Raw genomic sequence first — 27,299 nt, forward strand, 5'->3', positions numbered from 1 at the left:
ATTACTAATTGATCAAATTAAAATCAATAAATTAAAATATACATGTGAATATCAACTAAAAATGTTAAATAATTCGAATCATGATTTATTACGATTTATTAGCGCCACATGTGAGATAATTGAAAAAAATATATATCTTGAAATTAGATAATATTAATTGTAAGAATCTGTTAATTATGGATATTATTATGAATATTTTTTTGGTGACTATGGATATTATGATATGAAATTATGGATGCCATTTGTGTAAAATTATAAATGTTAAATTAAATATATTTTAACTACGTTTACTACACAAACAAGAAAAAAAAAAAAAGAAAATGGATTAAAATTTATGTGCATAATAGGCTGAAAATTGACACATGATAATAGAAAAAACTCACCAGATTTAGCAGAATTAGTTATAGTAAATACTTTTGCTGTAATATTTGGTAAGTATTTTGAATATTGTTAATATATATTTTATTTAATATATATTTATTTTGTTTAATTCACTCATCCATATATATATAATTTTACTAATACAAAATTTTAAATTTTTGACTTCAATAAATAAATAATAAATACATTTAAAAAATTAAATTTATATTTAGATTTGTGAATTTGTCTTAATTAATATCTAAAACATATGTATATAGATAGATCATAGATGTTATAGATGGAGTTGATGTGGATTTTAAGCTAGAAGGATACCTTTGCCGGAAAATCTGCATAGCTTAAATCCAAATATATGTGTGCGGCACAGTCTTCAAAATGAGAATTGCTAAAAAAAGAATCAATTAGATGTGGTGTCTTTTAAGTTTTAAGATGATAAATTTTAGATACTTTTTACCGCAGTAAAAATGAGTTGAGAGTTGAGTGAATCACAAAGTCAAAAACACACAAGAAAGAATCCCCTCCAGTCTCCATCTCCACTCTGTTTGTTCTTTTGGGCAGTCAAATGCATCATCGACCACTTTGATGCATGAGACTCAAATCCTATATGCCTAATAAGATCTACACAAAGTCAAACATTTCAGACGACTATTTTTTTTTTGGTAACAAGGTTTACATCCATGTCGTCTTTGGCAAGTAATCCTCTGTATTTCTATGATTATGATGATGATTATATGAAAATAAATTATGTTTCTTCGGTATGTTTTAAGGCCGCATCTCTTTATCGATGGGATTCTGGGAAGGTTTATCAGGCCACCAGCTTCCGCCGGCCAAACCGCAACAGCAACGATTCAAACTCGATTACAGAAACGAGCTTCACAACACAAGGATCAGGCTCAGTGATGGAAGGTACTTGCCTACAGAGAAAGGGTGTCCCCAGGGACAAAGACAAACATAAGATTACTCATTGTCACGGCTTTGGAAGCTCAAGAGATGAACTTTCTCGCACCCCAGGTACAAAAGATCAATCTTTTATTGACTCTGTTACTGGTGAATTTGAAAATTGTTGGTTGGACTTTTAGATCTAACCTGAGTTATTGAAATAGATCAAAATGTATGTTGATGATTGATGTGACACTGAATGTGCGAACTAATAGATGAATTGGGTTATATTTTGTGCAATATGATAGAGCTGGATATCGGAGAAAGTGATCCGAACCCCAACGCTCATTGAAAAGTGAAACACTTGACATTGAGAACTTGCCGATCAGTTAAGATAGGACACAAATTTTATGTCATTGGAGTCTCAATGGGATCAGCATGCTACCTGGAGTTGTCTCTACTACAGTCCCCCACGGCAAATAAAATATGTATTTTTGAATCATTGTGAAATACTTCACTAGGTGGTGGATGTAATCACCATTTGTTTGTGCAGGTTAGCAGGTGTGGCTATGATAGCACCAGTGAATCAATTACAATTGGGCTTCACTGCCTGCAGTGTGGTGAACAGGACTACAGGAAGAGACTGATCCAATGGGCACTTTGGCTTGCAAAATATTCTCCAAGACTAATTGCACTGGTTGGTCACTCCAAAAGTGGCTCCCTTCAATTCTGTCATTGAGAAAAATCCGGCTTTCTTCAAACTAGAGACATTGACATCTTGAAGATTATTCCCGGTTTCCCTATGCTTACCAAGGTGAATTACATGCTTTCTTTCACTTACTTTAGCTGAATACAAATGGTTAATCAGGAGGATAACTCCTCATTGATCTGTGTGTATAGGAAAAGTTAAGGGAACAGGTTTGTTTTTGACACACTCCGGGGTGATTGGATGGTGGCATTTGGCAACTGGGAGTTTGATCCATTGAAGCTGAGCAATCCATTCTCTCACAACACAAGTAAAGTTCATATTTGGCAAGGATATGAAGACAAGGTGTGCCCTCTCAAATCCAGAGATTTGTTTCAGGGAATATGCCATGGATAAATTACCATGAAGTTTCAGATGGTGGACATTTGATTATCCATTATAGTGGTTTGTGTGAGGCTGTTTGAGGGCACTTTTTACTTGGTGAAGAAAATGTTTCATATAGACCTAGACCAAATAGAGACATAACTTGTATCTTAATTTATTCTCGTGTGTTTTTTCTGTTTTACATTCTGAGAGAATGTCATAGATCATATGTAAATTACATTATTTTTCAGGTTTGCTGAGAAGCTTGAATGAATCCACATTCATAAGTTCAAAGGCTCATACATGCAATTTTTCAGCTTGGTACCATGATCCCAACATATATGTCTAATATCTCAGGCCATTCTGGAGACTGAAACAGACAGCTCGGAAAAAAATGAACATGTCAATATTAATGTGATTAAAGCTTGTGGTTCTCATTCTATTAACCAAATGGGTGAAGAAAATTAATAAAATTTGAACTTTGTTGAAGTTTTAATGCATTTGAGAATTTGCCTTGATCAGTTAAAAAAAGCAGAATGAATGATCAAGAAGAGGACAAAAATTTGGCATATTAATGATTATGCAGTAAGGGATGTTTTAACTTCTTATTACAAGTATTGAGATCATTTAATTAAAACACATAATATAAGTCAAATCAAATCCCAACATTACAGATAAGAGATTATTAAAGCGCATTGATGATACGAGTGTGTAAAAATAAAAGCTCATATCAAGTTATTGTATGATTGAGGTATTGCCCTTGGAGAATGACCCTATTTGTTTACAAATATATCTTTAGTGGATGTAAAAAGAAAATTGACATTATACTTTTTAATCTGTTTTTCTACCCAAAAGAAAAAAAAGTTTTAAATATGTTGAGATAAATAAATATTTATGTGAATCTGCGATGCCTCCAATTAATATTCATATTCATAAAGTAAAACAAAAAATTAATTAACATGTGTTCTAAACAGTTTTTTTATAGAAAAAAATATGAAATTTTAAATTTTTACTAACAAATCTTCATAGCCCTACATGTTATTATGTGTATACGATAATAAAAATGTTATTCGTACACTAAAATCAACCAATAAAACCAGTTACCAATGTATTTGTGTATAATATATGTGTAGTTTAATTTATTTTAATGTATATTTTGTATTTCAACATATATTTTATACGGGTAACAAACTTTAGTGGCTGATTTTAGTAACAAGTAGCATAATAAATATGATGACATATACTAATAAGTTTTGTGTTTACGTGTCATATTACATATTCGGATAAGATATTTATTTAACATTCGTTCGACACATGTGTTTTTTCGTCGATTGCATCTAATAAAAATAATTGAATCGTTAAATACATCTAAATATCATTATATTCGTAAAATGAATTTGAAATAATATATATTATTATAAAATAAAAAATTTTAAATATGTTATATAATTAAAAACATAAAAAATAATAAAATATTATAATTTATAAAATTACTTTATATTGTGTTTCATATCTTACAAAAAATTAAATTTGTATGTTTAATGTTGTATTGTGTTGGTCCTTGCCTTGTATTAGTACTTGACAATTACTAACAATAGCAACACACGTAGGAGCGTAAATAGATGGTAAGTAAATTATACGTATGAGACGACACCCAAAGTCGAGTGAATTCTCCGCGTTTATTCATCGTGCCTCAATCTCTCTCTCTATTTTCTGTATCCCTCAAGTTTGGGACTTTGATCTGCCATTGACCCTCTTCAATTCGCGGTACCATCTTTTCTTTAATCTTCACTCTCTTCCAATCATCGTTCATTCCTCTCAATTTAATCGCAATTAACCTCAATCCAATTCCCCAACTAGGTTTTTCTCGCATGATTTCTTCTTCGATTACCTCGATCGCCCCAGCATCTTGAATTCCAGTTTTGAGAACTGTTCCTGTATGGTTCCCTTCATTTACCGACTTTGATTTTGTCTTTCTTGGTTTGGGTATTTAGTGGAAAATTTCAGTCATTTCGTTTTTTTGCTTTCCCACCATATTTTCTCTTCTGGTTCTGCTGTGTTATTTTACTTAGCAATATGGTGATCTGCATTTGGTTTTACACGTTTTCGTGGAATTGGGCATTTGAAATTAGCGGAATTAGTAATGTGCGGCAGTGTCATCCCTTGTAGGGGAAAAAAGCGGAGAGATTAGATTCTACAATTAATCTTATGTTAAGCAGATTATAGAAGATTGAGAAACTGAGAAGCATGGCTTTTGTTACATAACTGAACTACTGCATTTCTCTCGTCATGCTTCAATTAGTAGCTTTCTTAAGTAATTGTATGATGATCTTCTTTATACAATATTATCATATGATTCCGTAAGCTTTCTATGTGCAAGACATAAATTTCTTTATAGGTGCTAGCATTTGTTACTTTATATGATGTTGCCTTTATTATGTTCGTTAAAGTGTCTTTACTGCTGTTCTGGTTTATTGAATTGTGGACAGGAATTTGTAACTCAATTTGATATTGGGACAAAATAAACAGATACTTGTGTTCTAAGCTTTATTAAGGTTACAGCTTAATGTTGGTTCTGGGAGTAACTGAACGGCAGCACCAGCAGTGGGATTACCTCATCAGATATGCACCTTTGCCACAGTATTTGCCACTGGATCAATTACGTTAGTAGTAAAAATATACTCGTTCAGGAGAGCTGAGGAGGGTCTAGGTGTTTCTGTGGGGACACATCAGAAGACCATTCTTTTGGAACTCTACATCACAAGCCTATGGCTCCAGTAGCCCCAGGGGAGCTTAAAATTTCAAAGAAGTGTACAAGATGCCTCCAGAAGGCAAGGTATTAATTGTCACTCTATATTGGATTATCTACTGTATAATTAAATCTGGAATTTCTGTTTGTAAGTTGATTATACCAATTAGGATGGCTAGATCAATATGATAAATGTCTCTTACCGTTGCTGTGATTTTTACGCCACACCCGATGACAATATCAATCATGATCTCTTTCTACACTCTCATCTACTTCTTTTGAATTGAGGGTCATTTGTATTTAGGGACCGATTTTCATGGTTTTAAATAAAGGGTTCATTTGCACATTTTTAGAAAATATGGTTAAGGTATCCATGACCTTATCGTTTAAGGGAGTAAATTGCAATTTTCCCTTTTGGTGAGAAGTTCTGGTGAAATGATCTTTTATTTATTTTTTTCTTTTCACCATTGCCCCATTTTTGGGGACCTGTCTAGTGCAAACCTTATTATCTGTGATGCTTGGTCATTGTTTTAAGTTTGTAAACCATTGAAGTCATAGGATACTTGTGATTTGTTTCTGGCTACTGTAGAAGTTTTAGTTTCTAATGTACATTGTTTAGTTATTATTCATGACACACCAATCATTTTGTCCTGATTGAACTGAAATATGTCAATCAGGGATCGATCAAAATGTTAGGGGAATCTTTATCCAAATTGGACAGGTATAGAGAGGCAATAGCATTAAATACAAAGAAGCGACAGAGGACAGATTTATCAAGTGAAAGGGAAGTGGAGTAAACCTAACAAAGATGGGTAGCCAGACTCACAAACCCCTAATGATAATCTAACTCCGAGATCAGAAGTCAAGACCTCAAATTCAATGCTGACAAGCACTCCGTACAGCAGTGGCAGATGTGCGGGTGCGTATGTTTTAATGCTATTATTACTTCTTTGGTTTATTTTTTATTTGTATACTGAAAGAGCTAACTATGAGAGATATTGCTAGTTTTTTCTTTTACACTGTTAAAACTTTAATTCTTTCTTGGCTATGAATTGAGTATTTTGAGTTTCATTTTTGTTAAATGGCATAGCATGGTGCTTATGGATGAGAGAGTAGAAGGAGATCATGATATACATTGCTGGAAAATAAATGTTGTACATGATGATCCTCAATGCTTCTTACCACAGTGATTCAGGCATTTAGTTTTTATGTTCAGTTGAAATATTTTAGATGAAATGTTTCAAGTGATTTACATTCCAATTTCCCAAGTTTAAGGATTATTAATGATGTCTTCCTCTCCAAACAAAGTTTTAACTTATTAATCTCTGGTAATAATTTGTACTATGTTTACTTGTCCACTTGCATTCTTCATGAGTTTGTTCACTATGATGCTTTCAGAGGAAAGCAGATCTGCGCCATTGGAAGGCAGCAGATGGTCACAGAGAAGGATGGAAATTCGATTCAGACACTTGGCGGGGGTTCTGTTCGAAATGAAGGAGAAACTCGCAGATTACTTGTGGAGTGAAGGGTTGGATCAAAAAATTAAGAAGAAGAGATCTGTTGGAGCGTAGGAAACAGAGTCATGACTGGTGAAAGAGATGTGAAACGATCTGCTCTTCCAAAGGCAAATGCCGATTCGAAGAGCGTTTTTATGATACACAGGGTTTCAGGTAGTTTGTCTTGTATAGATTTCAGGACTTAGGTTTCAGTTGTCATGCTAATACTGACAAATAGTTTTTGGGAGGATTTATTAGATTTTCCATCCATGATGATATATATGGAGTAATTTCACACACTGGATTCATCCAACAGAATTTGTTAATGGTAGAAAATATCATATGAATGATTCTATGCTTTTTGTGTATGTTAAAACTGAATGGATCATGGTCATGGTATTGAATCAAACATCACTGTTATAGGGTTGAGTTTGCTTGTGAATTCCATTGTTTCTTTGTTTGATTATATCTTTGAGGTTATTGTGTATGACATAACTTCTTGTCCTCCCTGCTGGTGTCTTTTTCCATCAATATTTTATTGTCTCTTTGGATGTTTTGTTGTTTCTCACTAGAGTAACTCTTCAAATCTTTGGTATTCAACATCGTTGTCAAATGGTTGTACATGATATACATGCTGGAAATAACATACAAATTGCAAAATTAATCTCTCATATCAATAAGCATTTTGTGGTAAGATGAAGCCACTTCCTGGATCTAGTGGAATCAACCAAGTCTGGAGGCTCTTCTGAGCCTTCTACTATTGGGGTGCGTAATATGCTTGCAAGTGAGCCAGAGGTGGATCTCTTCACAGGGACCATATAGCCGAGCAGAAAGTAGTGGCAAAGGGAAGCAACAGGTTTTTTGCTCATCTTGACATTGCCATGTTTTAATATATGACTACAACCTAGTTGCTGAAGAATTCAATTAATATCTGCATAATGGCCTTGTTGACATTTATATCCTTTTAGAATTGATATTTATTGGCAAATTGATTAATCATTGATGTTGATTGCTCTTGTAATTAGATCCAACAATCAGGAGGATTTCCCAGCAAGCATCTCTAACACACTAATTAAAAATAAGGTTTCCCGGGCACCACGAACAGGTTCAGTTAGTGCGCTAGATTTGTCTAATGTTCAATCTTCGTCTGAAAACTTTCCAGGTTAGGGATAGCCTTTAGATGATAATATAAAGGCTCAGTGGTTGCACAAATAATTAACTGTTTTCTACATCTGTAGGCTCTTCTATACATCCAATGACCCAGTGGGTTGGTCAGAGGCCACCAAAAATTCACGCTCAAGAAGAGTAAAAGTAGTTTCTCCTGCCTTCACGCAGTCTTGAAGTCCAGGTCTCATCTGAAGGCTGTCAAACTTCTGATTTGAAAGGTTCTTCAGTCGTAAACAATGGACTCCAACTGGCAAGCAGTGTAGAAACTAAGTACCCCAAATAATAAAAGGCCACCTGATGATATTTCATCTCCATTTGGCTTTTCTGAAAGTGAAGAATCTGGAGCTGGTGAACACAAAATAAAAGAGAAAGGAATGAATGGCAATGACTTTGATGTGGCAGCTGAAAAGGGTATGATGTCTATGGCACAAATGAAGAAGAACAAAATACCAACTGATGATTCGGGAGATTGTGTGCAGAGACAAGGAAGAACTGGAAGGAATTTATCATTAATTAGGTTGGTGTTCCCTCAGGGAGGGAGAAGTCAGAGAATCCCCAACGAAGCCAGTACAGGAGATGAGGCAAATGATAAGAGTAAAACGTAAGTTGATGTCTTTTTGATCTTGTTATTCTTGTTATTTCAATTTGTTAACACCATCGTCGTCTTCCTTTGTTGATAATGCAGCAATATGGACGTCCTCCTTCAAAAAAGCAGAAAGATCGCAAGGTTTTGACTCGTGTAGGGAAGCAACTGAATATTGGATCTTCTGATTTTGGAGGTAGTGCTGATTGTTCATAATGAAGCTTGATTTGTTTTGGGAATATAGTTTTTTACCATGGCAGAGACAACCAAATTCCTTTCACATTTCTGATATATGGTAGTGGTATTAGTTTGTTAGGTTCCTCCATATGGCATATTTCCATAAGTTTATGTGTATTATATTTCCAATTAAGGTTTCAACAACTATTCTATAGATAATTGATTCCTATTCTCTGACTGCTTGTGAATGTGTACTCATGCACTACATATTTAAATGACTATACAGGTGAATCTGATGATGATCATGAAGAATTATATAAGCTGCAAATGCTGCTCGTAATGCTAGCAGTATGCATCTTCAGCCATTTTAGCTTGTTACCAAATTTCTGTTTATCTCCAACTTGTTCTGCTGTTTCTTATTTTGGCCTCATCTCATCATTTGCTGGCATATTTTATGTAGATATTGTGTGTTCGGGCTCATTCTGGAATAAAATGGAGCCTATTTTTGCTTCAATCAGCTTGGACGATGCGTCATACTTGAAGCAACAGGTAGAACTTCATGTTGATCATAGCATGCTTTTTCTGGAATTTGTGTGTACAATCTATTCTGAGTATATTGAATAGTAGATTCTAACTTACTACGTTTTGTGCGCGTGTGTTTTGATTGTTGAATCAGCTCAACATTGCTGAAGAAGTTGGTAAAAGTTTATCTCACTTATTTGGATTGACAATGATTTGGTAAGTGATGAGTTCCCTACAGATCTCCCTCTGTTCATTTTTGGATCTTCACAACTGCAACCAAATTACTTATCCGGGAAAAAAAGTAAACAAATTCTAGTTGTGAAATGGACAAATTTGTACAAGAGCTAAACCTTTTGAGGAATTTATTGACTAATTTACTTTTTTTATATTGGCCCAGAGTGGTGTTGTAAATAACAAAACTACTCAAGGTTCGGAGGGAGGGAAGAGAAGCCGTTATGAAGATGATTCATCTAAGTTAGATGCTTTAGGCGAAAAGAACGACTCCGAAAGACTTGACAAGGTTGCTCCGTTATTCCAAAGACTTCTTTGTGCTCTAATTGAAGAAGATGATAATGAAGAATCATATCACCTAAGTGACGCAAAGAATATATCTCGACAATGTGCTAGTGATGATTCTCATTGTGATTCTTGTAATCAAATTGATTTTGAACCCAAAGATCGGGATAGAATGGACTCAGAAGTTGAATCAAAGGTGGATTTCATATTCAAAAGAGTTGTATGTGGATAGACTATCTGTGATAAAAGTACTGCATCCAACACCTTTAGGTATCCAAACACATCCAGTTCTTACAAGCACTGGAGTTTGGCAGGGAGACGAAGAATTTTCTGTTTCTGATATCACACACACCAGCGAAATATGTTCAAATGATCTTGATCAACTGCATCCTGGTGAATTAAGTATTCCTGGTTTTCCATCTCCGGATGACCCATATCAGTTGATGTCTTTGGATGACAGGTTGCTGCTTGAGTTGCAGAGCATTGGCTTATATCCAGAAATATTGGTAAGCTTTTATTGCTATATGGAATTATAATGCCATAGTTATTTGATGTTTACGAGATTCATGATCTTGCTCCTTAATCTTCCTTTGCAAGGTGCAGCCTGATTTAGCTGAGGAAGATGAAGCTATAAATCAAGATATTGAGAAACTTGAGAAAGCATTATATGAACAGGTTTGAACTTAAAAAGAATTTCCTTGATAGAATTATTTAAAGCTAGTTTAGAGCTTTATTTGTGGTGAATTTCGTAAGTTTATCATGCTGTCCTTAAATGCTCATGATTCTTATGTTGTTGTCCCGATTGACTGACTAATAGAATGGTAGCAAGAAGAAAAACTTGGACAGAATTGATAGAGCTATTCAAAAGGGAGGACATGGAAAGCGGTATGTTTCAATGATGTTTTATGTGTTTTGTTTCTGATCCTTCTTTCTATCCTTAAATTTTATTTTGCAGATCTTTTTGCAATTTCCTTGTTTTCTTGCCAGGATTGCATGTTTTGTCATGACTCATGGCTCTCATTTTTTATATTTGTCCTTCAGATATTATTGATTCTTATCAAAATTACTGTTCTTACCATGCAGGAAGGTTGAACAAGTTGCATTTGACCAACTTATTGAAATTGCTTACAGAAGGAGATTGGTAATAAACTGACGCCTTTTCCAACCTTTTATTTTCTTTCATTGAGGCACTCTTCCTATTTTTCCAGTTGAAAAATATTATGTTCCTAATGGTTGACTGCATATGTTTGGACGGACTCCTGGTCATTGGATTGTGTTTAAGTGCATGTTACTGAATCATCTGATTTTCTTTGCTTTTATGTTGGGAGTTGGGACCATGGGTTTCTGCCGATTCATTTTTGGGTAGTAGCTTTCTTTTCTTTCTGTTTATGTCCTTTTTTCTTTTATTTGGTATGTATGAGTGATGCACGTGATTTGTCCCCAGTAAGAAAACAATTTCGATAGTGGTTTAACCCCGCATTTTCAAGGTAAATCTGTAGATACTTGTCAATTCCACCCCTCCTCCTGTCTCGCGGTTGCCTTGTTTATCAATAATTGATTAATATGCTATGATATTGGAGATTTTGTGTGAGAAATGCTCACAACAAAACTACTATAAAATTCATTGTACTACTGCTGTTGTATTTTGTTTTTCTTTTTGTCTTTGTTCTTCGTTTTTTCCCCCTGGAAATCAATTTAGTTGAAATGTTGATAGTTGTGCTTACAGTTCTAAGGTCTCATTTAACTAGCATCTTTGCCCGCACGGCGAAAAAGATTTAATCAATATATAAATGCAATTGTGAATAATATACTTACGGATTATTTGTCCTAGTTTTATATCGATGGATTATTTGTCCTTACCGTCAGTGTTATATCAATTTAAATGTTGGCAGGCCTGCCGTGGAAGCAAAAATTCAAAAGGTGCAGTTCACAAGGTGTCGAAACAAGTTGCGTTGGCTTTTCTGAAGCGTACTCTTGGAAGATGTAAAAGATACGAAGAAGCTGGCATTAGCTGCTTTAGTGAACCTGCACTGCAAAATATCATGTTTTCTCCCCCTTCACGTGAGAAGAATGATGGAAAACCTTTGGATTGCATTGTCTCTGGGACAGCCAGTAATACATGTAACAAAGCTTTGAATCAAGGGGAAGCTAGAAAATCAGGTATTTGAAAATTTACCTTTTGCATTATTTTTGTTGTTTCTTCATAGTTTGTTTGTTTCTCTCCCTCGCCTCCCCCCCCCCCTCCTCCTCCTCCTCTTTTCCCTCCCTCCCTCCCTCTCCTGATGTCAGTGTTTGTCTTAATCTTATAACTTATTAGGTCTTGGAAATCCTTAGCAATTATCATGTCTTCCTTACTTGTTCAAGTGTTATATCATTGACTATATCTTTTCCTTCTCTTTTTTTTATGGTCTTGTCATTGACTTTATCTTCGCTAATATATGAGAGATTTGTCAGTGTGTGTTGGTTTTCTCGAGATATTTATGTATTAACACACTTACAATTTTTGTTCTGCATCCACTGATACAGGTGCAGTTTCTATTGCTTCTGAGAAATACGATTTCCAAAGAGATTATGCTGATAGAGGACTTCCTGATTCTTTTCAAGGTTCTATTCACTCATCAGAACAAGCATCATCCAAAAATGGTTCTGTGTTCATAAAGGAGAAAAAGAGGGAAATGTTGGTCAATGGGGGTGTCAGTGGTGGAGTAAAGGGAAAGAGAAGTGAGAGAGATAGGAATCAGAGCAAGGATCAAGCCAAACAAAATTCGGCTTCCAGATCTGGACGCCTGTCACTGGACAGCTGCCAAAATGAGAACAAAACAAAGGCTAAGCCGAAGCAAAAGATTACTGCTGGTGAGCAAAACAAAGATGGACCACCATTATCTGGTAACCAGGAAACAAATAAAGTAAATCAACCTAGCGAATTTGAGAATTTTCCTCTGCCTGATTTAAGTACAATAGAAGAATTTGGTGCATCTGTTGAACTTGGCGGTCCTCAAGATCTTAGTTCCTGGTTGAATTTTGATGAGGATGGTTTGCAAGACCACGATTGCATGGGACTTGACATACCAATGGATGACCTAACGGATTTAAATATGCTCATGTGATGTGATGATTTGTGAAGAAATTTTTATGTATGTATTCGGTGATCCTTCAAGATTTTGATTATAATTGGGTTGCATGGGAGGTAGAAATTTTTGGCTGCGGGACAACAATTTTGAACCAACTACTTAGGATAAGACATGAGGAGGTGAAAATAGGAAAGCCTGATCTTTTGCCGAGGATTGTATAAAAAGTACTTTAGAGAATATCTGCTGCTGCAAGATCTCTTTCTTCCTTCTCCCCGTTATACAAGATGCGTTTGTTTCTTATAACATGATGTTCATTATCCAAAGAAAGTTTAGGTGTGCTGACTACAGTTCCAGAATCAAGATAACCTCTCACAGATTATTCGGTTGAGGAATCTTGGAGGTGACTGATTGTGCTTAGCAATAGATCATGTATAGTTTAGTATAGTGTAGTATAGTATAGAGCAGATGTTGAGTTTCTGTAAATCTATTTGGTTCTTGATGACTTGAAAATGCTCTGAATTCTGATGATGAGGGATGAGATCGAAGCCCTCTTATTCATTTAAACAAGGGAGCCGAAGGATGGTTTTCTTTGCTAATATTGTTGTGTCTTTATGTACTACTACTACTACTCCCATTCCCATGTAAAATATAATGCTTGTTTTTAGGGGGCTATTAACCTGATATTGTCAATTCTTTTCTCCTGAATTATTGGAGAATGATATTTTGAATTTTTGATTAAGCTCTCTAGCTTTCAACTTCCAGTCCCATCTAGCCTTGATGATGAATAAAACTATTTTGTGGTTATCAGTAACATAACGATGATGATAAATGAGAAGCATGGTGCATGACAGTATTTGTTCTCATGTGGCAGTAGGAGTAGGAGTAGGTAGGGCGCTCTCTTTTTGTGTGTTTCAGTCACAGACATAATACAAATAAAGTATGAACAGAATACAAGTAAGGTAACCACATTCCACAGATAAAGACTGTTGCATGCCATGTCTCCACTTTTTGGGTTTCCCCCATCTGTTCCTTTTCTTTCCATTTGCAGGATGCATTTAATCACTCTCATGTAATCAATCAATGCATTCACTTCAATTATTCATTTTGGGAATTCCAACGCTGCTATCCTTTACTTTACTCAATTAGGGACAACTACTATGATATATGATGACATCAGTTACCACAATGCTAAACAAATAATAAATACATTCAATATTTAATTTTTTAATTATTTTAAATTTTAAATTATAAAGCTTTAGTTTTTATTTTTAAATCTTAAATTCTCAAAAATAAAAATAAAAAATAAAAAATAACTAATATTAATTAATTAAATATTAATTTCTTATATTACTAACTATTATTATTATTATTATTTAAATCAACCCAAAAATGTTGGCAGTTGATTGCCTTAACCGATTACCTACTCAATATTTTGTTAGCATTTATATACCTCTTAAGGTCAAACAAATTGATCCCCTGGATGGCTAAATATATATACCTATGCCAGAAGCTTCATTTTAATTATTTGTGGATATAAAGTCGCCAAAGAAAAAAAAAGGATTTTTTTTTGTTTGTTTTCTTTCTAGCTCTCATAGTCATAGTAGCTAGCAACAAGTCAGAAAGTAGAGCTATTTTAGGAATTGAAACTAATCTTTCATTTTTAAAGATAAAAACATATGGCCATTTTTGAATAACTATAAATGACAAATAATGTGCCCAATACCAGCTGACTAATGTAAAATTGTAAATGGAAAAACAAAAAGATTAATGCCTACCTAAATTTACTGTTTTACTCTTTTATTGTGAAGGTATTTACAAGTCATATAAACTATGCTTTCGGACCCTTAATACAGTTCCCTTGCTCAAATCTAATGCACTAGAAGTAAAGACAAAAGAACCATCGTCCGACATAAATTAGTACCTAATCTAAAAGAGACGTATACACTAAACTAAGTAGAAGAAAAAAGTTGTACCCTACAATTTGGAGAGTTAATATATGAAATAGCACGCCGATAATGACCCACGTTACTATCCCTTCTTGATAATTTAATTTTTATTGCTCATACTTGGTTGAACAGTTGCAGACAAATTAATCATAAGGGTCCAATAATTAATTAATTAGTTAATTAAATCATGATGGGTCATCCGGCATTCCAAATTAAAATATAATTAAACCAACCAATACATTCTAGAGCATGCCAACCTAATTTATCTCCTACATTATGTAATTGGAGCTTTTATGAAAATTCTTAATGATCGAATATATCAGCTCTATCTGCTAAATGCTAATGTAGGACATATAGCTTATAATGGATACATAATTCTAGCCAAAATTATATTACTACATTCAAAGGGCTATATATATGAGTTAAATTAAAGATCGAATGACAAGTGTAAGTTATGGACACGCGGTCGTTAGACGAATTTTAAATTTTTATAAAATATGAAAACATGATATATATATATATATATATATATATATATATATATATATATATATATATATATATAGATAATTTATAATGAAAATATTAAAATATAAATTAATTTTTTAAAATTATATAAAATATTTAAAATATAAATGATTTTATTTTACTTTTTATTAAGATACAGTTGGACATAGAAAATACGCTTGTCGAACGAATGTCGTATTTAAAATGTATTCGATGCGCGAACACAACAATTCAACAAAATATCTGTGTTTTATAGATGTTACACAATTAAATAATTTTTTATTTTATAAAATTTACTATTGAATTAAAAACTATTATCTTGATAAAATTTTATGTCTCTAAAATTGTTTCGTAAAATTTTTTTAGATAACATAACTCTTTTTGAGTGTTTTTATAATACTTCTCCAACTATAATTTGCTTAAAGTGTTTGAATTTAGTTCGCAACCCCATAAACATAATAAATTTGAATCTTGGACTCGTTTATGTTATTTCTTTGATTATGACATTGAATATATAAAAGTTCTTCTATCGATGATTTCTATTATGATAATAGAAATGTTATTTAAATTGTCCATAATAATACTTTTTATTGACCATATAAGCGAATTAAAGACATTGAGAATAATTGCATTTTGTTTGATAACAATTTTTTATTGGTGCTATTTGTCTAATAGTTATTAGGATTATGGATCAGACAAATAATATCTTTATCAAGGTTCATCATTCTATTCGTTTTTAAAATCTAGTATCCAAATTTAAAATGATCTTTTTATAAAGTTATGATAAAAATTAGCTCCCACTTGAATTTGAGAAATTAGGGAATCAGGTATGAGGTTAATAGATTTGTCACGAAGTTATTAGTGTTAGTGGATAATTAGTTGAGTAGATAGTAAACTTGTTAAGATTAACATTCTTGTATCAAAATGACTTATTCAACATACTGAAACACACTTTTTGATTCTTCTATTATATTTTTCTATCAAATTAAATATAAACAACATGATTTTACTTAAATTGGAATTACTATCATTTGATTTTATATAGAGTGAACTAGGATTAACTGTATGTACTTATGCATGCAGTCACTTTTCATCAACTTAGCATAAACTAAATTTAATGATACAACTTATTATAAACATACACTACTAGAGTTATTTTATCTGATCAACATCACACTCAGAATTTGATGACCTTAATATCCTAACACATGACTCTTGTAATTGGTGTCAATATTTCTACTAGTATAACATATAGTTTTGAAAATTTTGTTGAGCTTAATGCACCTAGCTGTGTATATCTATGAGTGATTTATTTATTTATTTTTAAAAATCTTAGTTGACAAGTAATAGCTGAGGTGAATAATAAGCATATACATTTTCACCTTCTCATAATAATTTGTTGCTGCATGCATGTGCTAGTACAGTAGAAAGTTGAAGAACGTAACATGCATGCAATAAATTTGTGTTGTGTATGGTCCCTTTCGGTAACACACGTACAACAATAGCCTATCTCACGAGGACCGAAAAAAGTCCAAGGGGCATGTGAAACCATGCACCAAGAATAGTGAAAGCAATAACTTCCAAGCCACTAATTTGGTTTTCTTTCAGACGCAAAGAGAAGTATTGGAGAGAGGCTATGGCCACAATGCAACATGTAGTAGTCTTAGTGTATGTAAAATAATAGATTAGATTCATCAATGCAAGAAAAGTACCCAATGTGTGCCTTATATCTATATCTGTCGGCACTAGGACAACACATTTTATGTTGCTCTCCTCAATGTCCCTCTCATTCATTCTCCTACACATTTTTTTCCTAATTAATGTCTATTGCTCTAATTGACGATGTATTAATAATTACTAAACATCCCACACCCTATTAGAGAAAATTTGACCTTCACATTTTTGTGTACTTAGCTATATGTATTAATAAAGATGCACCATGCATGATGAGTTGTGCTATATTGAAGGCATACAAATTTTTTGTCTCTAACTAATTAATAGGACTACAATTTATACCTTGTACAGTGAATATTGCATAATTTTCTGTTGCAATATGAATAATGTGCATGGTTATGGATGACTGCGATCATATACGATTGCATCTAGAGAAGTGTCTCGCTCAAAACATAGAAAAATGAAAGCTTCCACTTAACTTTTATTTGTAACCTCACTAGCTACTTAATTAAAACAAAAAAAACTATCAAGTTATAAGAGCATTCCATGTCAATGTGTGGCAATACGGCGTTAAGATTGATGTAGAGTCATAGGAAATGTTGTAGTAGAGCCTTGTAGTCTATTGAGTGTGCGTTTGAAAAGTGATTTTGTATAAATAAATTTTTAGGATTAGAAAATGGTGAATACTCAGATGAAGTCGATTTTACGTGAAGTTGATATCCGAAAACTGTTAGATGATTTGATTGATTTGGCTGTTAGATGATTTCTATCTTAACATTAAAATTTTTAAGATATATATGTTCCCCTTTTGCTGATGATGCGGCTTTGACCGAAAGCTGACGTATGCATATTAGGTATCATGGACACTTTCTGCTTCTAATAAGTAATAACTAACAATAATCGTCATTTATATCTTTCTTCAATGAAACTAATAATAAACTTACCTTTATATATAGAAGAAAGTCATTGTTGTGTCATTTACGTGCAAGCCTGAGACTCCCAAACATATATAGATGCACTTAATTAATTAATTTAATTGTGTCAATTACAAAAGCAAATAAAACTGATCTGCATATATATAGTGGATACTATGATGTTGTAAGCTAAAGTGAGCTTCCTCGTAATGCACATAAAACTCGAATTTTATTTACAATAACAGATGGAGACACATTTAGCTAAAATGACAAATATTTAATTTGTTCAGAAATTAGAGAAATGATTTTGCGTTTGCAAGTCGATGGATGAGTTATCGTGATGATTGTTGATGAGGGTCCTGGAGGCCCAAAGAGAACTAAGGGCGCGAAGACGAGCATAGTAGTCTCCAATGACAAGGAAACAGCGAGCTGCTTGACGAATGGTGAGAAATCGACAGAATTGGTGAAGAGTTTGCTGCCTCAGATGATCAGCCTGAAGGAGGAAAGCTTCAAGGTTGGAAAGCTTGGCCATGGCAGAAAGCATCTGAGGGAGGGAGATGGTGTGGAGGAGAGAGTGGTGGAGCTGCTCAAGCCCCTGAGAAAGAGCGTCTTCAGCCTGCTGGGATGAGTGTCTCAGTCCGTACATGGCTATGATCTGCTGCTCCGCAAGAGGCTCCAACTGGTGTATCAGCAATCCCACCAGGTCTGACGGCCTGAAACCACCCATCCACAGGAAGCACCTCTCTGCGGGGGATGTCCATGTGCCATTCATGATGTGGAACACGTCCCACTTGGCACCCTCCGCCTTCAGCCTGAAGAGTTCGTCGTAGTGGCTCATGTAACTCTCCACTATCACTCTCATCTCCCCGTCCGATATTCCCCCCTCCAGCCCCCTCCTCACCTCCCCCATCTGCCTCTCTTCATCTTCCAGCCATCTTCCATATTCCATGTCAAACATCATTGCTCCTCCTCCTCCTCCTCCTCCTGTTCCTGATACCTGTGATCTTGCTCTTTCTACCTCCTTTTCCAGCTGAGTAAGCTTTAATCTGCTACACTCTAGTTGCTGCACATAAGCCTGTTCCAATCCAATGCAATCTGTCTTACGTTTCTTGCTTATAAATATAAATAAGTCATGCCACGTATTACTACCTACCTTTTTCCTCAGACGGCTTTTCCTTGCAGCTTCTCTGTTTTGTGCCAACCGTCTCAGTGTCTGAAATCATCAATCACACACAACAAACAAATTCTTCCTATTCATCTTTCCAATATATATAACCATGCATTCTTCTATTTTTTATATAGAAACAAACCTTCACCTTTGCATCCACTGCCTTCTCTGATGTGGAACTCGCTCCTTTTTTCTGCAATATAAATGAAAATCTTATCAAATACAAAGGTGATGAATAAACAACAATAACAATGTACACTACTGCCAAGCTCACAGAATAATTTCTAGCAAGTTTCTGCATTTGTGAATGCAGAGTAGCGGCATGATTATGATTAGGCCATTTCTGTTGTTCATGATGAGGAAGAATAGCCATGCATTCATCGATATGATAAGGGTAGCAGAAACCATCATCGTTCTTGTTATTATTATTATCATCTCCCATTCTTGTTCTTGAAAGAGAGAGAGAGAGAGAGAGAGTAGAGTACACAAGCCAAACAACAAGCAAGGCGAGGGAGGAATGAGGGTGAAATGGTGAATGAATGAATGAGTGGAGCGAAGTGAGAGTGGGTCACTATTATAATGAGAAAGTTGTTTTTGATAAGTACTGAAAAGATTCTTTGTTTGTTTTTGCCCCTCTCTCTCTCTCTCTGGTATTTTTCATGTCAGAAAATCGTTCAGAAATCAGCAACAACTCTGTGTTCCTTTGATTTTCTGAGAGTTGTTGGGATCTGTGCCTGTTCTTTTGTGCTTTGTGAACAAGACAGATAGATAGATATTGAAACAGGGAGATCAACCACAAACGGAAATAGAAGAAAAAACAACAGTAATAATTTGCATTGAAGAGACCTATAGCTTCAACTTTGTTCATACAAAATAGTGTTATGCTAAGGTTGTTATATTAGATGGAACCTTTTGTTGGGGTGATGGCCCTTTTCTTGAGGCATCACTAGTTGCCAGCTGCACCTCTTGATCTTCTTGTTGTTGGCTACTAATTGGAGAATCTTGTGATTCAAAATGATTATGATGGGGTTCCGTTTCCAATTTGCTTGAAAGGGTGTTGGTGTTCACACCTGATCCTGATCCTGAGTCTGTGTTTTCATCCCATCCTCCTGACTTGCAACCTCCCTGTATTGTGATTCAATAGTTCAATTCCTTTGCAAAATCCTTTAACATGAAAAAGAAAAAATAGAGATTTTGTTTCTTGTTTCAACTGATGTGTTTGGTGCAAAGTGGTGTATATGGGAATGGATTGGTCAAAGAAGAGGCAAGTGAGAGAGAGAGAGAGAGATACTCTTGAGGTTTGGTGGAATCTGATTGGCCATGAAGGGAACATTTCCAGTGTTGCTGCAGGCCTCCCTGTGATGAATAAAGCTGCAAAGTATGCATCAACTCAGCAAATTAAAATGGTTTCAATATTTTTAAAGTTCTCTTTTTCATTTACAATATGGAAAGGTGGAGCCAAATCCTACTTTATTCATTCATCACAAGATCAGGAAAGAAATAAAGTATCATGATGCAAAACAAAGTCATCAGGCTTCTAAGATTTTAATCGCACGCCTTCCAACTAGATTTCCCTCGGAATTCATCATTTTTTATGGTTGGTAGCTCTCTCTCTCTCTCTCTCAAGTTGGAAAGAGTAGTTGGTTGTGCTCTTATCCAAGGTAGTCAGAAAAAGGGAAACAACAACAATCATACATGATGCTTTGGCTTCTTCATCATTTCTAGTCTTGATTCCTTGCAGAACAATTGCCTCTTCCAGCTCTCCAAAATCAAACGCTCCCCCTTCGTTCCTATCAAACAAAATTAATATCATTAGAACACAAACAAACGCCATATTAAACATGCAGTCATGCACATGTATATAACATAACTCTTCCTTATGAGGAGGAATTCAGTTATACATGTCTTATAGATACTTTTCATACATTAAGGTTGATGATGGGGAGTTGATTCCATGAAGAACTCCATGAGTAGAGGCATGGTGATGACTTGTGATCAGTGACTCTGATAAACCAGTGTCTCCTCCTATTCTTTGGCTCGCCATTCAATAAGCCTAATTTAAACCATTATCATCTTCTCTGCAGCCTGCAGCTCAAACTCAAAGTTGAACAATATGAAAATTACTGTATATGCTTATGTATGTGTTTAGATATCTACCACACACATGTATAGACATCTATATGTGAGAAAAGAAGGAAGTCATAAACATTTACCTGTTTTTTTTTTCCTGGTATATGGACAAGTTCACACAGCAGAGAAAGATCAAAGCTTTCTTGTCAAAGTAATATATATATATATAAGTTGCCACAATCAAGAGGGTGCAGTCTTTTTCTCATATAAGTTTGTATGTTTCCTATGGGCAATTATTTTTTTGTTTTCTTTTCGGGTATCTAATAATGTTTCATGCAATGGGAATGGGGTGTCTCTATCTCTTTCTTTTCTCCTTCTTCTTCTGTAGGAAGAAACCTGATTGATAAGCTTGTTTGGCATCCTTTATCATTGTCTTTAGTAGCAAATATTACTCTCTCCTCTGCTACCCCAAAGTCCTGTCCTACCAATTTGCAAAACTTGTCTGTGCCTATCATAGCTTGTAGGGTATGAGAAGGGTACTCTAATAAAAATTAGAAAATAAATAATAAAAAATTATTCAGATTTATACAAATTTAAGGAATGGGACCCGATAGGATAGGTAGGACATGGATATTGAATCTATTTAAACTTTTAATTAAAAAATTAAACATTAGAACCATTCTTGAATGATTATTTCACCAACAACAAAGAAAATTGGATATTATATTAGTTTGATATATCTAAAAAAATTGTTACATTTAATAATTAGATTCAATTGTTGAACAAAGTTGCTTTGTATTAACAAATTTATTTGGAATTAAATTTTGCCCAGTCTTTTTAAATATATTAAGCAAATATGCATTTTAGCTAGGACTGGACTCCAAAATAAAAGGAAAATGAAGGAGTGGGGTCCTGTTTTAACTTTTAACTCCTTCCTGCTCCTCTCTCTCTCTCTCTCTAACCGCCTGCTAATTCTCATTGGTTCTGTGATGATACTTCTTAAGGGCTTGCATGTTATTATTGATAGTGGGAAAAAATGTCATATTCATTCATATAGGAAACACACTACAAGAATGAACTCATTGCTACATTTAGATGAGACAAGTTTTGTTACTTTTTATTTATATCTTTTTCTTTGCCATTAAAAAAAGATGTAATGGCAAAAGAAATGATGAAGAGAGAAAGCTTTAAAGGTGATTTTTCGTGATCCTTAGCTTTTTTTCACACCTAATAAGTGTTTGGACTTGATTTTTTTATTTAGTTTTATTATTATTATTACAATTGAGAGCTACTTGAAAGCGAGTTCTTTTGACACATCATATCATAAACATTTTAACCTAAAGATTAGAATAATATTCCACTCTGTATTTATTCACAGCTCTGAGATGGATTTGTTTGGTGTTATCTCCTTTGTTGATAGGTCAACATCCATTCCCTATCATCACCTAACTAAAATCATGCCATCTTAAGATTCTTTTCTACTTATAAACTCATATGATACGCACCTTATCATCAATCACTTGCTACTTATTAATCTCATTTATGTTTGTATATATTTAAAATCCTAAATCCATCTTTTGCTGCAGTTTTTGTTTAATTTTTTTTGGCTTAATTCTTTAAGCGTTGTGTCTTCTGAGTAATTAACTGCTAATCTTTCAAATGACCACAGAGAGAGAGAGAGTTATACTATACAGAAAAATGCATATCCAATGCAAACTAATGAAAGAGTAGTAGTACTAGTATTGCAAAATAGTCAAGTAATAAAACTAATAAAAACAGTTTAACTCAAAAAGGGAGATGATTTCAATTTATTATATATAAAATGCATGAGTATGACCTACATTATTATTAATAAATGAAGTAGTATGCTGATAAAGAACAGACACAGAAACACTAAAAAAAGGGGGAGACTTTTCGGAAATATACCCAATCTATAACACAAAGAGGTAGAACCAAATATTCCTTCATGATGCCTTTTTATAGGTAACATACCAATTCCTACCAATGATTGGTCTTGGAGCCCAAAATATAGAGTCTCTCATTCTCATGGGTCAAACCAGTGTGTGTGTATATACCTTTGTTCCCAACATAATTTATAACCTATGTTCTTCACATAAAAAATGTCTTAGTGAAGGGTTTTTACTTTTATATCCCGAGACGTAGTTATTTGAGCTAAACAGTTCCCCTGTCTTCACAGCAAGCGAGGTAATTGGTTTAGATCAAACTGATTCTAGAATTTTAATTATTTTTTCGTTGATCATACTAAGTCATTGCTTGTTATCTAAGCAAAGTATATATTTTCTTTTTTCTTTTGGCCTTACTGCTTGGTTAGACCATTGTTGCAATGGACAATGACATTTAGCAGGGTTTTTTTGGCATTTTGTTACATTCTTGATTGGTGAATGTCAAATTCAAAGGTCAAAGAAAGCAGAGAGATGGTTCAAACAATCTATAATTCTATATAGATGTTGAGTAAGGGAAGGCAATGACAATTCCGACATTTTCAGTCTCTAACGTTATGGACTTCGGCAAATATAGTATTAGGTTGTCTGACCTTATTTAAAGAATAATACCTGTCCATCTACTTGAATTAAAAAAATGTAGCTTAAAATAAAATGATGATATGAATAAAAAAATTATAGAAGACATCTCCACTACGAATATTTAAACTTATCATATCGGTGATACTGCATGTACAATCGTTTTTATAACTAAGTCCAGCAAAAAAAAAAAAAGAAACGCGTGCATACATTACTGCTTTTTTTTCTGCGCTTGTGCAACATAGAAATTTTTTATGGAAAGCACAGAAACTTATTGATATAGCACAAAAATTTTGTACATAAATGCAAATGTATTTGTTAGTTGGGTGAGTCAATATTCTGAGTATGTGATCCTTCAAAAAACTTTGTGCTAGACACCAAAATTTCAGTTTTATGCTTCGAAATTTCTGTGCTGTACCAAAAAATTTTATGTGTTATATATATTTTGTTAATTGGGTATCAATGTTTTGCGCATATGGTCTTTCAAAACTTTTTGTGCTATGCATCAAAATTTCTATGTTCTAGTTTACTGAACATATATAGGAGAAAAAGAAGATGAAGATAAGATGACAATAATAAAAGAAGGAATAAAGGAGAAAAAGAAGAAGCGCCTGATGACTTGATAAAACTTGGTTTAAAAAACGTTTGGGTATCTAGCTTTATTGTTACCATAATTTGTTTCTAGAGAAGAATATGACTGTTTACTCCTTAACTTTGTCCATGCTCTAAACAGGCCATAGACAAATTCACAATACCAAGGCTGAGATGAGAAAGATATATGCTGTTATTGTTTAAAATTCATGTTGTAAGTATGTGAATATTGATCATTTGTAAATAATGTATATGGATCATCATGCACCTCTAAGATTACCTCATTAAAACAGACTATTAAGTGCTTTCCTATTAGGTAGAGTTAGTCGCATGAATTAAAACAGTGTTGCTGAATTATATTGGAAAGTGTCTTGAAGACAAATTATTATAATATATAGTAGAGTAGTTTATTGTAAACGAAATAATAATAAAAAAGTAAACCTTCCAAAGGTCTATATTACAATTAGAGTGAAGTTTTATTATCCATGGAAGTTAGCCAACTAAGTTACGTGAAAGGATTTCTTAACCAGCCATATAAGCCATACTAAACACAGACTCCTACATGTTGTTTCAGGGAACAAGTGATTGTGGCAACTTCATGGTTTTAAGAGTGCAAATACAACATTATCAAATACAACTTTTAAGGGGAAGGGAAACATATAATCAACAAGATACTCAGAAACAGAGGGCAAAGAGAAGAAAGAAGAAACAGACAGAGAGAAAACTCTTAAGAAAAGATACTGCTAATGGTATTTGAACGTCAATGCCTCTTGGCTGTATAACACACCATAACGGTAATCCCTCAAACATGAATCGTTCCAGATTTCCAAATTTTTTTGTCCCTCTTTTTTCTGGTCTTAATTAAAGGCTAATTAAGATTTTCTGCACAGAGCTGAGAGTAAAAATTCCATACTATAACCTTGTCTTTGCAAAGAAGTGATCAAAGGCCTACCCCTAATGTCTATCATAATTGTTGGTCCGTCACAAAAGTTCTAACGATTCCAAACAATAAATAAGCTAAACCGGAGCATAAACTCATGAATCTTGTAAGCTACCTGCAAATGTGCCTATGCAATTTATATTTAAATGAAAACTAGCTATAACAAAGCATTCAGCAGAATCTCATTCATACTTAAAATGTGGATCTACATGAGTGTATCTCCTCATAAGCTCAATCATGGATGTGGTAAAATTTGCCAAGATGAGGCATTCTTCTTCAGACTTAGCTTCAGAAACAACACCATGAATGATCAACTTCTTGAGATTCGGGCATCGCTTAAGCAACCCCTCAACCCAGTGGGAGAAAAGACTATTAATCACAGTCCAGCCGAGCTCTAAGACAAGGACATTCTCGAGACAGGAAGAGCCTTGCAAACCATAGTGAAGTGCTCCATCTCTTACATCATAACTCAAAGATAAATGGCTCAGCTGCGGAAAGCATGTGGCAATAGTTTCTACGTCTACAACCTCATCCTCATCGTCAAACATGACATCCCAGAGTCGAAGCCTCTTCAAATTGGATGATTTTGAAATCATCTGGTAGAATTTCGGCCATATGATTGTGAAGTTGCTGATATCTACGATCTCAAGATTTTCAACTGTCTCGCCAATATCAAGATGGATAACACTAACATCATCAATCTTAAAATGCTTCAAGGTCCCCTTACCAATCAATTCAAACACCTCAAGGGCACAATCTTTCAAGTGCAGGCACTCAATACCATCGGCCTCTAATATAAACTTGTCCAAACTGATTGCTTCTACATACACACTCTTGAGAGTTGAACTGCTGAGCTCAACCGTTACCTGAGCATCGGACATTGCAATTTCCGGGTTGACGAGTTCCAAAGCCTCAATCTTGGGGCAGGCGGACACCAAGAGATTAAGATCCAAGGCAGATATACTGACATAACTCAATGAGAGAGATTTCAAACAAGGGAACCTCTGATAATTAGGCTCCACACCAGAGATGGAATTATGAGCGAGATCTAGTATTTCCAGCTTGTGTCTGCCACAGAGTTCAAGAATGTTAACATTAGGTGTAGTCTTTACATTATAATACAAGTGCCTCAGGGTTTCCCGGGTGTACATGAGCCAAGCAATAACAGTAGAAGCGGAGAATTCGTCGACATCTTCCATGAGAATAGAGAGTGCCTGCAATCCTGATGTCTGGAAGATGGTCTGTGTGATGAGAATCTCGAGGCGGCTGGTGGTCAAATCGCGGTAGAGAGGCCAATCATTGGAGCTGAAGGAGAGGGTGTGGAGATGCTTGCAGCATGCTTGTCTCCATTTCTTGCAGGTGGCAGAGGCTATCACTACATCCCTTGCAGCCCTTAGGTGCGACAGTATGTTCCCAATCACTTCCACAGGAAGCTGATCCATTTAATTACACTCTCTTCACAACAATTTCAATCAGATACACATGGAATACGACAATTAACAACATCAATTCAAGAAATTTCCATGGATAATTAACATTTAATCAGGGGATTGCGGAATTGAAGGAATTTGGACGGAAATCAAATAAAAACAAATAGAGGATTGAGCATTGTATGAGAATGGAGAGATACCTGAAGGAGGGAAGAGGTGCGTGATTTGAGATTGTTGATTGCAGAAAAGAGAGCAAAGTCAAGATCCGAGAGAGAGAGAGAGAGAGAGGGGCACTAAGCACTAAGCAGTGAAGAATGAAAGAAGAGAACATAAATCATAATAGCGACATCATCTCAATTCTCATCTCACACTCCCAATTCCAATTTCCAATCCAATTTTTGTCTTGCTTTTATTTCACCCTCTTCTTTGAGACTAGAGACTCGCCTTTTTTTCTCAAAACAATAAATTATTTGATTTAAAAATATGAATATCATAACTCAACAAAATAAGAATCAATCAATAAAATTCTTAGTTTTCAAAAGAGTAAACACCCAATTCAGTCCTCGTCTATTTTCACGAAGGACAAAGCAATTCCTGTCCAGAAAAAGGAACACTTCGACCCTCAACCTTTTTATTATGGGACAATACGGTCCCTCTATTAAAAAATTTATTAAATAATAATAAAAATTAATTTTGTGGGGGATTTTATTTGTATTTTGTGGGGGTTTTAAACCTCCACAAACTATTAATAACTTTGTTTTTAAAAAATTCCTTCATCAATGGTGGTTAAATGAAGAAAAATCATTGATAAAAATGATGCCACAAAATAAAAGTAATTATAGTATAATACCTTTTAAAGGAAAAAAATAACATGGAATAAGAAATAAAAGAAGAAAACTTTAATGTTGATAA

General features: G+C 34.3%; 3 protein-coding genes, 3 long non-coding RNA genes and 1 pseudogene across 17 annotated transcripts; 5 read left to right on the top strand and 2 right to left on the bottom strand.

Moving 5' to 3' along the window:
- Positions 1 to 1,162: 1,162 nt before the first annotated feature.
- Positions 1,163 to 2,675, top strand: LOC112792797 (uncharacterized; annotated as a pseudogene).
- A 4,633-nt stretch (positions 2,676 to 7,308) lies between these two features.
- Positions 7,309 to 8,231, top strand: LOC112769176 (uncharacterized). The gene is made up of 3 exons (XR_011878212.1): positions 7,309 to 7,427; positions 7,597 to 7,733; positions 7,810 to 8,231. It is a non-coding gene; the product is annotated as an uncharacterized lncRNA (long non-coding RNA).
- A 193-nt stretch (positions 8,232 to 8,424) lies between these two features.
- Positions 8,425 to 9,744, top strand: LOC140182504 (uncharacterized). Its single transcript, XR_011878213.1, has 5 exons — positions 8,425 to 8,517; positions 8,785 to 8,846; positions 8,959 to 9,047; positions 9,175 to 9,236; positions 9,418 to 9,744. It is a non-coding gene; the product is annotated as an uncharacterized lncRNA (long non-coding RNA).
- Positions 9,745 to 9,845: 101 nt separating this feature from the next.
- LOC140183677 (uncharacterized) lies at positions 9,846 to 10,422 on the top strand. Its single transcript, XR_011879441.1, has 3 exons — positions 9,846 to 10,042; positions 10,140 to 10,211; positions 10,354 to 10,422. It is a non-coding gene; the product is annotated as an uncharacterized lncRNA (long non-coding RNA).
- A 121-nt stretch (positions 10,423 to 10,543) lies between these two features.
- Positions 10,544 to 13,203, top strand: LOC112784608 (uncharacterized). The gene is made up of 3 exons (XM_025827880.3): positions 10,544 to 10,677; positions 11,429 to 11,696; positions 12,063 to 13,203. The coding sequence occupies exons 2-3, from the start codon at positions 11,579 to 11,581 to the stop codon at positions 12,641 to 12,643; spliced, it is 699 nt and encodes a 232-aa protein (XP_025683665.2). The 5' UTR covers positions 10,544 to 10,677; positions 11,429 to 11,578; the 3' UTR covers positions 12,644 to 13,203.
- A 4,497-nt stretch (positions 13,204 to 17,700) lies between these two features.
- LOC112784616 (transcription factor TGA9-like) lies at positions 17,701 to 21,170 on the bottom strand. 11 transcript variants are annotated; one of them, XM_072232170.1, is made up of 8 exons: positions 21,030 to 21,170; positions 20,742 to 20,901; positions 20,512 to 20,606; positions 20,108 to 20,172; positions 19,726 to 19,941; positions 18,965 to 19,009; positions 18,802 to 18,861; positions 17,701 to 18,723 (listed from the first exon to the last, which is right to left on the bottom strand). In XM_072232170.1, the coding sequence occupies exons 2-8, from the start codon at positions 20,858 to 20,860 to the stop codon at positions 17,935 to 17,937; spliced, it is 1,389 nt and encodes a 462-aa protein (XP_072088271.1). In that variant the 5' UTR covers positions 20,861 to 20,901; positions 21,030 to 21,170; the 3' UTR covers positions 17,701 to 17,934. The 11 variants fall into 11 exon arrangements, with proteins under 11 accessions (XP_072088271.1, XP_025683687.1, XP_072088270.1 ...); XM_025827902.3 differs by having other exon boundaries at positions 18,959 to 19,009; XM_072232169.1 differs by having other exon boundaries at positions 20,108 to 20,187.
- Positions 21,171 to 24,744: 3,574 nt separating this feature from the next.
- On the bottom strand, positions 24,745 to 26,894 carry LOC112784647 (F-box/LRR-repeat protein At1g67190). Of its 2 annotated transcripts, none has more exons than XM_025827938.3 (2): positions 26,588 to 26,894; positions 24,745 to 26,412 (listed from the first exon to the last, which is right to left on the bottom strand). In XM_025827938.3, exon 2 carries the CDS (start codon positions 26,397 to 26,399, stop codon positions 25,140 to 25,142), a length of 1,260 nt encoding a protein of 419 aa, XP_025683723.1. In that variant the 5' UTR covers positions 26,400 to 26,412; positions 26,588 to 26,894; the 3' UTR covers positions 24,745 to 25,139. The 2 variants fall into 2 exon arrangements, with proteins under 2 accessions (XP_025683723.1, XP_029150730.1); XM_029294897.2 differs by having other exon boundaries at positions 24,745 to 26,390; positions 26,588 to 26,807.
- Between the last annotated feature and the right edge of the window lie 405 nt (positions 26,895 to 27,299).

The sequence above is a fragment of the Arachis hypogaea genome, chromosome 3, assembly GCF_003086295.3.
Source record: "Arachis hypogaea cultivar Tifrunner chromosome 3, arahy.Tifrunner.gnm2.J5K5, whole genome shotgun sequence".
Lineage (NCBI taxonomy): Eukaryota > Viridiplantae > Streptophyta > Magnoliopsida > Fabales > Fabaceae > Arachis > Arachis hypogaea.

Bases quoted from the DNA above. Each gene is read 5' to 3' on its own strand.
- LOC112784608 (XM_025827880.3), top strand. From the start codon at position 11,579: ATGTTTTCTCCCCCTTCACGTGAGAAGAATGATGGAAAACCTTTGGAT. The intron at 11,697-12,062 runs GTATTTGAAAAT...CCACTGATACAG, and splicing joins AGGGGAAGCTAGAAAATCAG to GTGCAGTTTCTATTGCTTCT.
- LOC112784616 (XM_025827888.2), bottom strand. From the start codon at position 20,860: ATGGCGAGCCAAAGAATAGGAGGAGACACTGGTTTATCAGAGTCACTG. The intron at 19,942-20,107 runs GTATCTCTCTCT...ATCACAATACAG, and splicing joins GATTCCACCAAACCTCAAGA to GGAGGTTGCAAGTCAGGAGG. The intron at 18,724-18,801 runs GTAGGTAGTAAT...GGATTGGAACAG, and splicing joins AAAGCCGTCTGAGGAAAAAG to GCTTATGTGCAGCAACTAGA.
- LOC112784647 (XM_025827938.3), bottom strand. From the start codon at position 26,399: ATGGATCAGCTTCCTGTGGAAGTGATTGGGAACATACTGTCGCACCTA.